Source organism: Rutilus rutilus, assembly GCF_951802725.1.
Source record: "Rutilus rutilus genome assembly, chromosome: 20".
Taxonomy (NCBI): Eukaryota; Metazoa; Chordata; class Actinopteri; order Cypriniformes; family Leuciscidae; genus Rutilus; species Rutilus rutilus.
Window position 1 is genome coordinate 14,247,041 of NC_140225.1, and position 16,819 is coordinate 14,263,859.

A 16,819-nucleotide genomic window follows, 5' to 3' on the forward strand; every position below is an offset into this window, starting at 1 on the left:
TTATCTTTAAAACCATTCTCTTCCCATCTACTAAAGGCACCATCCCATATAGAAGGGAGGAAATCTGGGTTACCTTTAATAGGTATTGCACGTGATAAGGTGATTACTCTAAACTTTTTTTGTATTGTGGACCAAATTTTGACAGTATGCTGTATCCATATTTGTTTTCTTCACTCTTTTCTGTGCTTGCAAGTCCATGAATGGCAGAACTGTCAAAGAGACTTCAGCAAGCGAATTCTGTTCAATATGAACCCATTCTGCCTCCTTATCGATGCCAAGCCAAGCAGCCATAGCCCTAAGCTGAGCAGCCCAATATCTAAGATTAGGAAGGTTCAACCCCCCCCCTGTCCTTATTTGACATAAGTATTTTAAGTCTAATTCTTGGTCTTTTATTTTGCCAAATAAACTTTGAAATCCATTTTTCTAGTTTATGAAATGCTGAGACTGGAACCAAAACAGGAAGAGATTGAAATAGGAAGAGAAGCCTCCGCAGTATATTCATTTTTACTGTTTCAATCCTTCCAAACATGGAGAGAGGTAGTATCTCCCATCTCGCCAAATCTTTTTTTATGGTCTCAAAAAGCTGTGTGTATAAGTATAAATGTGATGCCATGGGTGTAAGGGTAACACCCAAGTATCTGAAACCCTTACTAGACCATCGAAAAGATACTTCATTATCTAACTGAGTGGGCCAATGTCCTGAAATCATCATTGCTTCTGATTTCTCAGCATTTACCTTATATCCAGAAACTAAGCCATAGTCTCTAAGGCACTCTAAATGGGCCCGGGATAGATGAAACAGTGTTTTCAATGAATAATAATACGTCATCGGCGTATAACGATATTTTATGACACTTCCCTCCTTTATCGGTTATCCCCTGTATTTTGCTCCTTATTACCTCCGCTAGTGGCTCAATACTAAGAGCAAATAAGACTGGAGACATAGCATCTCCCTGACGAGTTCCCCTACCTAAATTAAAAAACTCTGAGCAGTGACCAACTCGATATATATATATATTTAAATATTAATTAGCCTATTTAGTCTCCCTGAACTTTTCCAGACTCCCTACCACTCCATTGAGTCCACTTGGTTTGAAAACCCCTGGTATAGGGAATACATTTATTTACGAACAATTAGGACATTCATTCAGGGTTATAATGGGCTGTATCTGCTCCATTTCATGAAGCGTAATAGTTTTAGTTTAATACGAGCTTTGGCATATGTTTTGATTGAATCGATTAGACACAAGCCAGGCTTTGGCAAGATTGTTCCAAAGAATGCGTGTGCCGTGCGTAATCGCTTATCCACAGCACCATCTAGTGGCTCAATGCCAGTGGTGTGGCGTGATGACGTCCAGCAGCTCTCCAATGAAAACCAGAACAGGAAATGTTGCGTGAGAGTTATTTTACTATACCCAATAGTGTTTTGTTGTGATATATGGTATTGTAGTAAAACATTTTTTTGTGTGTGTATGGATGCAAAAGGCTATTTTCACATAGATTCACACTTTTGCTGTATTCTATTTCACTTTAATGTGCAAGAAAAATGTACACCATTCACGACTTGATGATGAAGATCTTTTAAAGAATCATTTAAGGAAATATTAATGGAAATAATTTATTTTATATAGCCTAATATTACAAAGTTTTATACATGATAATGTTACAAATTCACAATGACTGTGTTCCAGTGACTTGAAGAATAAAATTACTCGATCGTTAAAAATGAACGAAGGCTATATTTATACTGGATCTTAAAGGTGTATAAAAGCCGCACAGCTTTACACTGTTAATCAAGCTTTCTGCTGTGCTTTAACATTGGCATTCTCAAATCGTTATATTTCAGTGTGATTTATCACACTTTTCCCTCAAAACCACGTTGGTCAACATTCTAGTGTAATGTCTTCCTCCAATGTTGCAGTCGATTGTATAAATTTTTTTATAGGCTATGTATGTTATTGACTCATTTAAGACCAAGAAACGACCCTCACAACGACATTTTCTTTATTAATTACAACATTTTAACACCATTTCAAATTTCAATGATCATCTTTATTTTCAAAAACATTTCAAGTACACTTTATTTTAGATGCAGCATTTACAAAGAAAATGTTCGAAGCAGAAAGTAAAAGGTCCGAATGAACAATGGAACCGAATAAAAGAAACGGTAACAAAAAGCACTTTGTGAAGTATTTAAATGAGATAAATGCAATACAATGCAAGACAATATTATATTAGAAACCACTGTATTTAATTCTGTATTTTAACATGGCAACATAACACTTCTATAGACTACTGCAGAGTTTGTTTTCTTTTCTTTTCTTTTCTATTCTTTTCTTTTCTTTTCTTTTCTTTTCTTTTCTTTTCAACAGGTAAACAGCTGAACGTGTTCCTCGTTCTCTTAACCAAGGCATGTATACAGATAGCCTCAGTCTGCAGGAAAGCATTTAGTAATGTAATCCGAAGCAGTTGTCAGATAGAAAGATTTTGTTATTTTTTTTAGCTGGTCATCCCGCTATGGTATAAAGATCATTGAGTGAATTCTTCAGCAGTATCGTGAGCCGTGAAAGCAACGTGTTTCCCGAGCATGTTTACAGAGACGTTTTTTTAATGGCAGAGTTTGTGTGGCTGTGAGAAGCATTTGCAAGAGTTGATTTCGTGTAGTCGCTGTCCATGGTTCTGAAGCAATTATAACGACCAGATTTCCTCAGTCTGAAATCAAGTCAGTCAACTAGCCAAATTATTGCTGGATGCAAGTGGTAAGCAAATATATTCGGACCAAGTAATAAATTGTAAACTTTGCATCTCTGATTCGTGATATTTGAAATTTCGTTCTTTGTATATCAAAACTAAAGTGACTGATCATGTTCAGTTCGAGATTCTTCAGTTTAAGGCTGTCGTTGAAAAAACAATGCAATGCAGTGTAATGAATTCTTAATACAAAACGCATTTAAATGACAAAAATATAGGAACGATTCTTCCTTCAAAAGCCTTGTTTTGGACGATTTGCAGAATTTATGTCTAATGTAATTATAAAAAGCTTCAAGAAATCTACATCTTACTCATCTTTCATAGAAAAATGTTAGAATTGGGGCCTTTTAATTTTCATATTGTCTTATTATAACAAAAGATGATCATCCTCCTCTTTGTCAAGAACAAAAACAATAATTGTATAAACCTTCACGTCTCTTTCTCCACAATCGTCACACTGCAGTGCGTTTTGTAGCCTATAGCCTATAGTCTTTAGCAAATCGTAAAATCATAAACAGAATTAGTCAACCGTGCAATTAAATAACAAACCATTCTTTACAAGTAACTCAACTGTAAAAAAATAAAAATAAAAATAAATAAGAGGAAAAGAAGCTTCACATTGTAATGAAGAACCAGATTTCAGTTTTAAATCCCAGACGTATATCGCTGTAAAAAGTTGTGTTTATATTTTTTACTCCGTTGTGTTTAATTTAGTGGTCTGTAATGTCATAAAATCAAGTTGGTTCATTCACTTCTCTCAGTAGGATACGTTCATTTCTTTTTGTCAAGTCCTCTTATTTCTGAACAGCAGAGGGAGCCTGGAACACGACACATTGCTTTTTCTCTGACTGCATCTCTCAAACTCCGCGAATCATGTCGACCACAAGAAACCTCTTTAATGACTCCAATGTTTATCCTTTTATATAATTCACTTTTATTATTAACAATGCCATGTTTATCCCGCTTATTTGTGTTGCATTTTGCACATTATAGACAAAGCAATTTAACTTATTCAAGCCTACCAGTTTTAATAACACGGGTTATTGTAAAAACTTGAATATCTTCAATGTCATTGATAACTAATTGCGTTAAATCTTAGCATGAAAGCAAATATGACAGCCATCCTTGTGGGGATGTGAGCTGTGTTGTTTATTTGCCTTATGGTTAACGCATGGGCCTATGTGAAGATGTGCTGAATAACATCTATATAACAGCAACAACATCTCTTAAGTGATTATGAACTTATACAGCCTCAATGCGCAATCTATGAACATGAAAATAAACGAAAGACTTAACTCAACAGATAAACGACTTGCGTCCCTATAGTGTGGCTCCATTCATCATCCTATTTAGATTAACAACAGTATAAACACCGACTGAACTTGTGAAGCGCGTCACCTTGAAATAACGATTTCGCAATAATAATTCAAGGATGTGTTTTACTTTGTCCTTTGTTCTATTAAAGCTTTTTTTTTTTTTATACAATAATTGTAGTCTTTATATCTTACAGCATGTGTCCCCATGTAGTCAACAATCAGGGGTAATCTGATTTTCTCTGTCTCTCACTCACACGCCGTTCCTTTTCGCAGAATAACCAGTACTCACGTTTATAATTTCGCCCACAGAGACGTAATCCCTTTGATTATATCTAATACCTGCCAAAACCCAGATGGCATGCCCACCCATCGCTCGGTGTGATAATGCCACATTGTGAAATCTAGCCATTAATATTAATTTTCAGTCTTCGAATGTGCCTGAACTGCTGAAGCTTAAAATTCCTTAAAGAAGGCAAGACTCGACTTACCAGGGATTTTAAGAGCATTCCCATTTCGCCTTTTTCCGTCCTTTGAGGTAAAACTTATATTCAGTGGGATATGTAGACTTAAGGTGGTCACAGTCGACACGACAAGGCCTATAATTAATCTTGGTCAGTCAGATTTCCTGTGTCAAATATATATTCGTCTTTGCGACAGTGGACAAAGTGAAGTAAAGTTTGCACTGGTGTGTTTTATGGTGATTCCTGTGCTTTTTAGGGTCTTCTGTGCGAATTAAACATGCTTTCGAAGAGAATGGACGGAGACAAAATAATTTCGTTTATAATGCTCACAAATCTTGACATTTTACATTAATAACTCAACAGCGATTTGCAGAGACGCGTGAGGATAATAATGATTACAACCATATCTCAGAAATACATGCCATTTAATTTAGAACTATCAACAAGGCAAGACAACCGATTTTTTTTTTCCATCCAGGTGGTGGGTCAGTACATGGCCTTCACTCTTGATCTGTCTGTACATCAGTCCAACGGCATCCACAAACATCTGTGTGAACCAGATAGTATGAGATCTTAGCATACTAGCCACATCTGCCAAACAAAACGGGCAGATAAAGAGGCAAATAAATAATATGGGAAATATTTTTTTACTTTTTCATGTACATTTTGCCATTGGCTCTGTATTTGGATTAAAGCATTAAAACGTGGCTAAAAAAAATTCTCTGTAACATATTTGCACTGTAGTCGTTTAAGAAAGTTTCCATAAGAGTATAAATGCCCACTTTTTAAATTAGAAAAGACATTGTGCAATAAAAAAAAAAAAACTTTGCAATTGATATAACAAAAATAACAATAAAAAATAAGCAAGTTTTTTATTAAGTACGTAATTCACAAAACATTAAGGATGCACAAAATGTTTTACTAACACGAATTAGTGTTAGAACAAGTACTAGTAGTGTTTACCTTAAACTTTTTTTTTATCTATAAAATGCTCAATACTGAGTGACAGCTGCTCTTTGATCACTAAAACTTTATTTGAAAAGTTTTAATAGATTTGGCAAGATAACGTATTGGAACAGTCCTGTCACGTTTTCAAGTGGAATACACGCGGAAAACCTACTTTTGTAATAATAAATAAATTACAACCAGAAAGGCACATAACGAGCATCAGTCCTTAAAAGTCTTTACATATAAAGTTGGGTAAAGATGAATGAAAACACTAAAGCGCGCTCTCTCCCTCATACGCACACAAACTGCACGCGACGGTTATTACTCAGTGCTAATCTCTCTGGTAAAACATAGATGCCAATAAAGCCCCTCTTTCAACATGACATCAGCGCTGGACAACAGTTGCAGGAAAACAGATCTGCTGATGAATTGCCAGAGCAAGTGGGAAAATGAGAGGAGTGAAGCATGAACAGGGCGTTGGGCGTTGATTTATCGCATAAACCCTTGGTCATTTCCATATATTAAAATGTGCCCAAGGGGCCAGTCAGTCAATTTCCTTGAGCCACTACCCGTGGAGGGCAAGCACATGGCCAAAAGAAATTTAACTGTCTTGGTTTTTCCTTCTCTGACCTATGGACCAATAAACATTTCCCCTTGGAGTCCTAAATATTGAAAACCTATACTATTTACAAGAAGAATCTTATAGCAACAGTTATAGGTTTGGTAATCTGGTTTTTGTGTCATCCACAGGGCCTCGCGCATTGAGCTGAAACGTTATTTTAAGCATGAATCTGTCATCGCACTTTCCTCTCACTCTCATTTCCAATTGCTTCCTCTGTCACTCTCTAACACAAAAGCACCTTTTCTGTACGAGCGAGCGCGCCTGACCGTGCATTGGAGAGATGGATATTGCTATGCATTTAACGTCTGGCTGATTTATGATGGGATCAGTCGCATTGTCATTTACATATTGAGATTCTGTTTGTACGCGGCGTTTTGTTGCAGGCTGATAGCTTTCATTCCTTAAGGAGGTGTACGCTCCGTTTGCGCTGATCAATGCCCGCCTGGGAGCAGGGACAGACTCTCAAGAAAAGTGAAAATGTATTAAAAAAAAGAAAAAAAAAGGCGGTCCATCAGCCAATGGCCTGAGTGGGCAGGTGCCATGGTTAGTCTTACAGAAGTGCATGAACGTCCTCAAAATTGTCCAGCAGCACCAAAAGCTACACAGCGACCGATCAGTCAAAAGTAAACGCTATTTCCAGACGTTGCGCTCTAACCTCACCAAATTGCTATTCACGCGCGGGGAAATGTTCCTTTTCAGTCTACAGCAAACCTCAAACGCAATTTCTACCCACAAATTTTAAGTTTGGTTTAAGTTTCTTTTTTTTTACGAAATATTCCGAGCGAGGTTTAACAATGCAATCCTTTTGTGGGATGCATGAAATACAGAGCACGATCCCTCTCGAGAGGTCCTAAAGGAATCCGTAGTGCATTTCTGTCAATCACGCTGCACGGTCGCAGAAATATTAGACACTTAAAAATAAAGGTCCTAGTTAGAGACAAAAAGTGTGTTACAGCTTGATTCCGCATGAGAACCTTCTTACGATACTTTTTATCCAGAAACCAATCTGGTGTTTTAAACAAATGCAATTATCTCTAAGCTTTTATAATATGCAAATAATATCAAATGCAAGAACCCTACATGTTTCTTTGAATATATCGTTTTTTGCTTAAAACACATTATTATTATTAATAATAGCTTTTTTTTTTATACGCGCTGCACTCACAAAATTGCTGTAAATGTAGCTAGCTCTCTTTGTGCATGCTGGAGAATAGTGCGCTGCAATGAAACTAAATCAAAGGCTTTATATACAAAATTCAGATCGATACGGTGCTTTTTCACTTGTTGAGAACAATGACCTGAAAAGCATCGGCACAGTCAGTGTGATACAGTCGAGCGAATCCATTGGCATTCCCAGATAGCCTTCGCGCAGAGTTGACCTTTTTACCCAACGCAAACCTGACACAACTTTCGCGTTAACATCGGACACCTCGCGCCGAGACAAAAAAAAAAAAAAAAAAAAAAAAAAACCCACACACGCATCAACACAGCGATCAGTCTTGGTCCAGAAACAAAGATGTCAGCGTATAAGCCTGCAAAGCAGTTTCACTCACTCGCTCGCTCGCTCGCTCACGGGTCACGTATTATCTCCAGCATTCGATTTCAGTTCCGATCGGTTCCCTATTGAATTGTGCCTTTTCCCCGCAGACTGTCACTTGTTCACGCAGCCTCTGCTTTGAGTCTCTGGAGCAGTCGCTATAGTCTAGTCGTACTTCTACTAGTTCGCAGGGGTGTCTCTCTCTTCCTCCCACCTCATGCATTGAACAAGCTTGTCATCGCGCTCGGTTATACGCTTCATGTCTCTTTAATTTCAAATGCATCGGCGCTGTTTACAGCATCTTTATATTTCTAAATCCACGCGGCGGTTTACTGACACCCCCTCCTCCCCCCCCAGTCGCCATTCTCTATAATCTGAACACATCTGAAAGTTATTACCCCGTCCCCTTTCTTTCTAGTGGGCTGCTCCCACAATCTATTCGTCAGTGTGTGTTGTTATATTTTTACAATTACACTTGTAGTATTTAAGTCCCACCTACATCGCCCGCAAAGCGCGCGAGCTAGTATCCTATCCCGCTCAACGCGATGTCCCTTAAGTTTCTCTGGGCTTCTGTTCTGGAGGAATGTGGTAGCGCACGCGGCGGTTGAACCCACATGCCCCGACTCGGAACCTGTCTGTCCTGTTCATGCAACCCGATCGTGTCTCGCCGAGAAGCAGCTTGCGCGCTACCTCTGACTGTTTGACCAGGAGTTGAGTGACTGTGTTTGAAGCACCATCAGTGTCCACTACGAAACCTTATATGCGAGGTCCCTCTCCCCTGTTTTTGTATATATAGCATGTCCGGCCCCCTTGAATCTCCTGTCCATTGGCTTTTCGTGCTCTGTTTTCCTGCGTCCACCCCCAGCGCGCGCGCGCACGCACACACACACACACACACACACACACACACACGCACCGCAGCGCACATTGCTTTCATTAAGCATATCTCCCCCCTCTCTCTCTTTCAGTGTGTGCGTGTCTCTCGCTCTCTCTCTCTCGCCTCTTGTCCGGCCCCCTGATCTTTCTGTCCATTGGCTTCTTCGGGTCTATTTTTCATGTCCAGCCCCTAATGAGTGTCCATTGGTTTTGTTATTTCCACTCCCTCCTCCCACTCCACGGCTTTGCCCTGCCCATGTTCTGTATGTCTATGTCCATCCATCTCCTGACGTTCAAGTTCGCAGGGACGTCACGTCCGCACTTGAACTTGCAGCTCAGGGGGGCTTTTGCCATTTTTTCATCTCTCTCTCTCTCTTTTCAAAAAAGCCATGACGGCTATCCCACAATCCATCTTCCCTGCGCCATCTTTGTATTATTTCTAATTTATTTTGGATGTCAAAGGCATTGATGAAGATATTTTCTCTGGAGTCTCCCTTCTAACCCGGCTCTCCCGATGTGAACCGAGCTGAAAGCCACCACCAACCACCATGTCTCGCCGCAAGCAAGGCAAACCCCAGCACTTAAGCAAACGGGATTTTTCGCGTAAGTAAAGACAAATATATGTTGTTCCCGTTCCGTTTACCTGTTTTTGGCTCCGTTCTGTAGTGTTGAGTTGCTGGAGAGGAGCGTAATTCTCAGTGAAGACACACTGGACACTGGACAGCGCAGATCAAGTGGACTTTAGAGAAGAGAGCGCTCCCATCTCTGAAATGCCTTTACGCGCACCTTCGTCCGCCGAAATGCCAGAAAAGTTTGCTTTCCATCGCTATACTTGGAGAAGTTCATGCCGACTCTGTGTTTAGGCGCATATGTCTTGGCTCTCGTGCCCCAGCCGCTTTGACCACTTAAGAGCAAGCGCTCACATATACCGGACTGTGGTGGGTATATGCACGCTGGCTTTCGCTCGCTTATTTGCGCTCACATCTCGTGGAATGTCCCGTAACGCTGTCTGTCTGTGATTCTGGGCAGGATTTCCCCCCTCACGCACTATTTTTGGAAGATTTTCAAAGAGTGGAAGTGAATTTTGATTGGGAAAAATCTCGTGTCCGACTGTTTACAAGCGCCGCGTGCGCGTACTACCCACTGCCAGCAAATAGAGCACGCATAGTCGCCTGTGTGAGACTAACATTGCAGAGAAACCCGTCTGCATATAAAATCTGCTTGAATTTGAAACTTAAGCTTTTCTTACATTTGAAGCAAAACGCGATTCTGATCTACTCGTTTGGGCTCTCGCTTAAAAGCAGTAGGAGACGATTTTACGCTACGCTCTTTGCCGTTTCGAGTGCATTTGCAAGGATAAATTCAATTTCACGTAGGCCTGATTTTGTCTTAAATGTCGGTGGCAAAGGTAAGACGACACCTAAATGTAATAGGCTACAACTATTTAGATACAAATGTATCGAGAAACCCAGCCAGTTTTGCTCTTCTTGTATGCACACATTTGTAGCCTACTGCTAGGCTACTATTCTTAGAATTATCTTTATAATTATTTAATTTACTCTAAACATGTCTTGAAGTTACGTGGTAAGTTGCATTTTTGTAAACAAAGTGTGCTTTGTATTTTATAGACCTGAAATGTTGTCAGGAAGACGACGAAACGAAAACGTTGTAGCTCCAGTCTTTTAGATATTTACCTCAAATGTAAAGCTACAAAATCATCAGTCCGCGTTTTATTAGATAAACATGTTTGACACAAATCCCGAGTTGTTGTAACATTGTAAAGTATCGTGTAACATTATTGGGTTTCCACACACAAGCTGTGGGATCCGAGCGCGGGTTACTCCGTGTGCTCGCTGCTGTACATGGCATAAACGCACCGCTAGGGGGCAGACGACGATCATAAACTAGACTCGAACCCGATCACTTTCACCGCTATCTTTATCTATTTTTGACCATATGTTAGCAAGAGCGAAACGTATTGTATATGAACTGGTAACTGTTTTTTTTTTAACCCCGTCCTGACCTGGCATGACATGTAGAATTTTTATACCTTGTATTTTTGTACCCTAGTAGATCAAGCAAACTAACAAATGAGGATTAGGCAGTATAGACCAAATGTCAATCATGATAAACTTTGCTATCTAACACAGAAGGCAGTTATTTTTTTAAAGCGAATGAGACACTATAACGAATGAGCTGTTATTAATATGTTTGTATTATTTTATTCAAAACCAGCTTTAAATGTCCACGTTCATAGCCTACACACAGAGATAGCCTACTTTTTAGAGGATGACTATTTGAAAATATTATCATTGTTTTTTTTTGGCATTAAGCATCTTTTGATTTCAGACACTTGAATTGATTTGAAATAACTAAATATATTCTCGGGTTTAAAAACAGTTTGAATGTAATATCGTTGCCAGCGCTGAGTGTAGTGGAATTTAAAACAGTTGGGAAAACTCAATATGAAACACTTTTCCACAGTTTCCACACTTTCTGAGCCAACTTATTATTATTATTATTATCATTTAAAAAAAAAAAGTCTAGATTGTAGAATATTAATTTGCAACATATTTACAGAATCGTTGTTTATTTATACAAGACCAGTCGTATAAAGTTTCTTTAATATAATTAAAAAATATGCATATGTACGGATATCTTTATATTGCAGCTGCGATAGTAAAATAAGTATATAATTGTTATAGCTAAATGAAGTGTTGCATATAGGCTGCTATTTTATTGTGAGGTATTTTAACTGAAATGTATATTTTGTAACTTTAATACTCGCTCGGTATTATTAAATAATGTCTGAAGTTTTGCATATATCGATTATCTCTGTTTTATCACAATCACACATACGAATTCATTACGAATCAATATCACTATGAAGAATCACTCTGCATCTATGAGAATTAAAATAGTTTGAGTTCACTTTTGATCGCTTAGGCTTTCTTTTATTATTTGTATGGTGAACATTTAAACTTAAAAAAAAAAAAATGTCGAAAAGCATTAGGCCTACTCCATATAGAGAAGGGAGAATTATCACACTTCGTCTTTGTTATTTCATGTGCAAATGCGTGGGATATTTTCCTGATAAGCACGTCTAGGAGGTTCTCCACATCTGCCCCTCATAGCTGCCCCAGACTGGGCTGAAGTAAATTTATCCGACCTGCACATGATCCCAACACCTTTTTATCAAAATCTGTACCAATCATCACCCACTAAAATTAAAATCTATTTTTTGATTCTCTGTGGTTTTAGGTTCATTAAAGCATGAAATTGGCAGCTTATAAAGAAGGTCAAGATTCTTAACCGTTAGCAAGCTAGTGTAACCTCTGCGCAAAAGCTTTCACTAAACAATCATTATAAAATACCTGAATGTGTGTGTGAACCGTATAGCTAACTTTGTCGTGAGGGGAAAAAAGCGTGAAGCATGTATTGCTGCAGCTGTGACTGTGTTGAGGTTGCTGGAGATCTACACGTGTCGTCCATGCAGTCATTTCACGATCCAGATGTGTGTATGGTTGAGTGAAACAAAGAGTCAGTCTGAGATGAATTTACTGTATAGTTTTAGACACAATGTTAATGAACCAAAACAGATAAAACAAAATGATGTTACTTTTACATTTAATAAATGAAATGTTAATAAAATGCCATGCCCTTGCTATTAGTTATGGGAATCTTATGTTTTTGTACTGAAGTTCAACTGGCAATGACTAATTGATTTTTTTGTATGTTTGTTATTATTATTATTTATAACTTGTGTGAGGTAATTACATTTAATGGTGGGAGTTTGATGTGGAGCATAAAATGTGTTTTTTTCTTTCTTCTTTTTGTCCTGATATATATGTGCTCCCTCATCTTGCCTGCGTTCATTACAGCACCCAGTCTCTAATATTCCCTCTGCTTTTCGTTCCCTCTGTGTCGCATATGGATTCTTCCTGTATGCAGCCGAGCCCCTGTCAGCCGTGGTCTCGGAGGAGAGGCAGGAACAGCGCGGGCTGGTACAGGTATCTCCAGAGGGAGACCAGGACCTGCTCACCTGTGGCCAGTGTCAGATGAACTTCCCTTTGGGAGACATCCTTATTTTCATTGAGCACAAAAGGAAGCAGTGCAATGGCACTTTGTGCATGGACAAAGCAGTGGATAAGCCCCCCTCGCCCTCGCATGGTGAGCTGAGGAGAGCGTCCAACCCCGTGGAGGTGGGCGTCCAGGTCACGCCGGAGGATGACGACTGCTTATCGACGTCTTCTCGAGGAATCTGTCCCAAACAGGAAAACATTACAGGTAATCTCATCCCATGTGATTTGTATTTCTTTTTTTGTGTCTGTGTGAGGAACATTTGTGGTGGAGCCGAGTTGTTGCGCGGGCTACATATCGTAGACACATGTCCTTCCTCCGTGGGGCGTCTCGTTCCCAGCTCTGGAGACGTATCAGAATGCTGAATATTTAAAAGCTGTGGGGCAGGAAGGGGAAGGGGGTATATTCAATCAAACCTCAGAGTGAGAAGCTATTAAGACCAAAAGAGGAACCGGCATTACTTCATACACAGATAGAAAGAAAAAAATTATTATCTCAAGTTCATCGCTGCTTTGAATCGAGCATCAGTTGTACTCTGTGGGATTTGGATAATTAAGCTCAGATTCTAACCGTAGATCACACATTCCCACCACCGTCTGTATGCTTCGGTTTAGCACATTTGCACTTTGTGTTTTTTAAATTCCTTTTCTCTGGTAACTTGTCGTTCGCTCCCCTCGAGGCCCATAGTTGCAGACTTTGACTTAAAAGTTGCAGTTTTGTTACTGGCCGCCAAAGTAGAGTGCAAAGGGTGTGTTCTTAATGGCACGACGGGCCGCTCATCCCTACTGGGAGAAAAAGAGGGATTGAGAGGGGGAGAATTTGGCACTGGAGGGGCGGTTCGAGGAGTCCTTGCTGTGACAGGAGAGGCCATCCCCCTCGGTGTGTGTCCACAGACTCATGGGAAATGCCTCTCTGTGCTGCACAGCCTCTCTCATGTGGTCTCGACAGATGTATCTTGATTTCGTTGTGGGTTCTTGCACAGCCACATCTTATCCGTATAAATGCACGCCTGCACATTTTCACTTTCTGTCAAAAAAGGAAAGGAAATGGAAGGCCGTTTGGTTATTTTGGTTTGTCAGGGAACAATAATACAACGCTAATTATTTGTTTGAGTTTCGTGGATGTGCATTTTAATTAGAGGTTGACTTGCACTATATAAAACAGAAAATACAGTCAATAAAAAACAAGCTCCTAATTTCCACTGTAAACAACTTTATAAAAAGAAAAGAAAAGAAAACGCTGGAATTTTATAGCAGCATAAGTCTAATCTTCCTTAAGCTGAGCGTTAAGTGAAATTAAGTTGCCGGCGTGCTATTATGTGTCCATGAGTGTCTTGGGCTGGTGGGGCGATTTAGAGTGGCTGTTTTTTAAATGCAGAAAATGTGAGAGTGAGACTTTCCAGTCTGTTTTTCTGCCCTGGCTTTGCATTTGGCCATTCTCTGGTCTGCCTCAAAGATCAGGTTCCAGGAAGCGTCTGGGTCCGGTTAGCCCCATCAACAGTCATTTGGACTTGACCCTTTGCTCTGGGCTAATTATCGACGTCTGAGTTCAAGTATCAAGTTGTTTTCCAACAGTTCCCCACTTGCATATTTTGCATTTGTATAGTTACTTTGTGTGCATATAAAACGTATTCAATAATCTGCTGTGGAACACAGTGCTGTGCTATAGTACGTTTAAATCTGATCAGATATGGAGGCTGAACTGGGTCATTTGTGTCTGCTTGCCCTCTTTGTTTTAAGCATGTTGATGCAGTTTCAGCACAAATTATACAACCTTTATGCGAGCCGGATATCGCACACGTCTCTTGTTTCTGTCAGCCGCTAAACTGGGTTATTAAACTCATTTACATCATAATGTATCAGGGTTCAGCTGATAGCGTTGGGTCACTGGTATTATGTGTGCTTGTTATTATTATTTTTTTTAAAACAATTTTGCGAGAAGGACCATAACAGCTTCTCAGCATGTTACTGAATATGCTGCCATGGCAGGTCAGACAGGGAAGAGATATTAATTAGCCATATTATAGACGATTTCAGACATAACACATTCAAGGTTAGTTATGACTGCAGCTTACCATGAATATGTAAACTAGAATTCTTTGTGATAGTGTGCGTGTATCTGTACCTGGGTTAGAGGTGGGCTGGAACATCACGAAACTGAAGGTGATAGTTTAACACTTTAAAGAAAAACATTTACATTCTGTTATTTATGTATGGATTTTTGTGATCTATTATTTATTTTTGAAAGATTTTTTTATGTACATTCTTTCTATGAATTATTTTTATATATTATTTGAATATTTATTTTTTATATTCTTAACTTTTATTTGTTTATATATTATTTTTATTTTATTTCATATTTTTATTATTAATGTTTAGTTTTATGTATTTTATTTTATTTGATCTATTTTAAGCGGGATCATTATGGTGTAGTTCAGATGACCAAATAAGGAAATTGTTATGTGTGATGTAACAACTCCATTTCCATGTAGAGCAGCTCAGTGTGAGGAAAAGCAGTACCTGCCACAGAGGAATGGACTTGCTGTGTGAGCATAGAAAGTGGCAATATACACACGTGTGTGTGGCTGTCTATTACCCCAAATAGCACAATGCATCCTGGTGAGAGGGCCTTAGAGAAGACTGAGACCCTCTCCTCTCCCATGCTGTGATTTGATACAGACATAATGCATTTATTTAATTTTTAATCTCTAAATGAAATTTTGGAGCCGCCAATTCCCTGAAAATGGCAAAAAAATTTGACAGGTTGTCACAAAAGTGTCTAGTTGAATTAATGCTGCTCCCAGAGCTTTGAATACGCTCTCTTGATATAATCTGCATCGTGTCCTTTGCTTCACAATGTAAGACGTCTGATGAAATGTAAAAATTATGCAGAGTAACATCCTATGATCTTCTGTTTCGCAACGCGTTGTCCAAAAACATGTCGATGGAACAGATTGAATTCGCTTTGGCTCACGATATGGGGGCCATTTGGAGCTCTGAACTTTTTTTTTTATCAAACGATTTTCAAGACTCTGTCTTTCGCTATGGCAGCCCTTCAGAAATTATGACTGCTCTCCAATAAATCGGCAGATTAAATCGGACTAACACTGCCGCCATGCAGAACGGACCTCAATACAGATAATTGTTTTTTAAATGGCCTTTGCTGGGTGGGTTTTTAATGCCTCTAACTCTCCTGCTCGCTCGCTCACCCATTTTGTCACTCTTTCCCTCTCTGCTATGCATATGGCTGTAACAGTCAATGTAAATCAGGGGCATCCAATTAATATTGAATCAATTACACTGTGTGCGATTGTCTGGCATGTGAGCTGCCTGCAATTTTCTGTGCCAAAATGTGACCCAAATGAGTGGCTTAACAAAGACCCCAGCAATTTAAGCTTTTTTTTCCCTTATTGTTTTTTTTTTTTCTTCCTCCTTTTTTTAAATCACATATTATCTGGAGCTTGACGATCTGTCATGATCATAATTATCATCAAAGCGCCCTTCTGGAGTTCAGCTGCGAGTGTGCTGACACTGATCGTTTTTTAAGAGGACTTGTGAGGAGCAGCGTTAGCTGACGTTCAGTCATCAATGAGAGCCGAGGCTACCACGACAGTTGCTTTTATTTTCGAAACCGCCCCGTGTTGCATGGCAGTGTGTGTGACACGTAATGTGGAAAAATGCATGTATACAGAGGAAGCTCAGTGTCACAAGATCATTTTATTTGTGCAGGTGTGTGTGTGTGTGTGCGCGCTGTCACGGCTTAATATTGGGGCAACACCCAAACCTTGCATGTTTTTTTTTTTACAATCAGGAAAATGAATTATAAGGAAGCGACAAAGAGACATGTCTTGCCCGAACGGCGATGGTGCCTTGAAAGAGACTCTTTATGAATATGTATTCAAATTTAAATGGGGGGGGGGGTCTAATTTTCCAAACCTTTATTTCCTTTCACCGACAGGATTTCTTCACACACAAGACCCGTCTTCCCTTCCATTTCAAAGCAAACCGTGCTGTTGTATGCCCATCTGTGTTTGTATGTGTTTGTATCCAGTCCCTGCATACGTACCATCTCATGTCTGATCTTAGAAAAATAGCATTACTGAATATGTGAGTGAGTGTGTGTGTGTGTGTGTGTGAGAGGTGTGCAGCTTTTCCAGAGGGATGAGGTGTAATAATAGCACAGAATGATGTTTAATTCACTTGGAGCGGTTTTGCTGCATGTGGAGATG

General features: G+C 39.4%; 1 protein-coding gene across 2 annotated transcripts in view; it reads left to right on the plus strand.

Annotated features, from left to right (window-relative positions):
• Positions 1 to 8,788: 8,788 nt before the first annotated feature.
• The window catches only part of bcl11aa (BCL11 transcription factor A a), a 50,704-nt gene continuing 42,673 nt past the window's right edge, over positions 8,789 to 16,819 (plus strand). The window contains exons 1-2 of one of the 2 annotated variants that reach the window (XM_084391081.1): positions 8,789 to 9,114; positions 12,463 to 12,798. In XM_084391081.1, the coding sequence (XP_084247207.1) occupies positions 9,060 to 9,114; positions 12,463 to 12,798 (391 nt within the window). In that variant the 5' untranslated portion in view covers positions 8,789 to 9,059. Of the gene's footprint in view, positions 9,115 to 9,662; positions 9,920 to 12,462; positions 12,799 to 16,819 lie in introns of those variants that run through there. The other variant, XM_084391082.1, reaches the window with a different exon arrangement.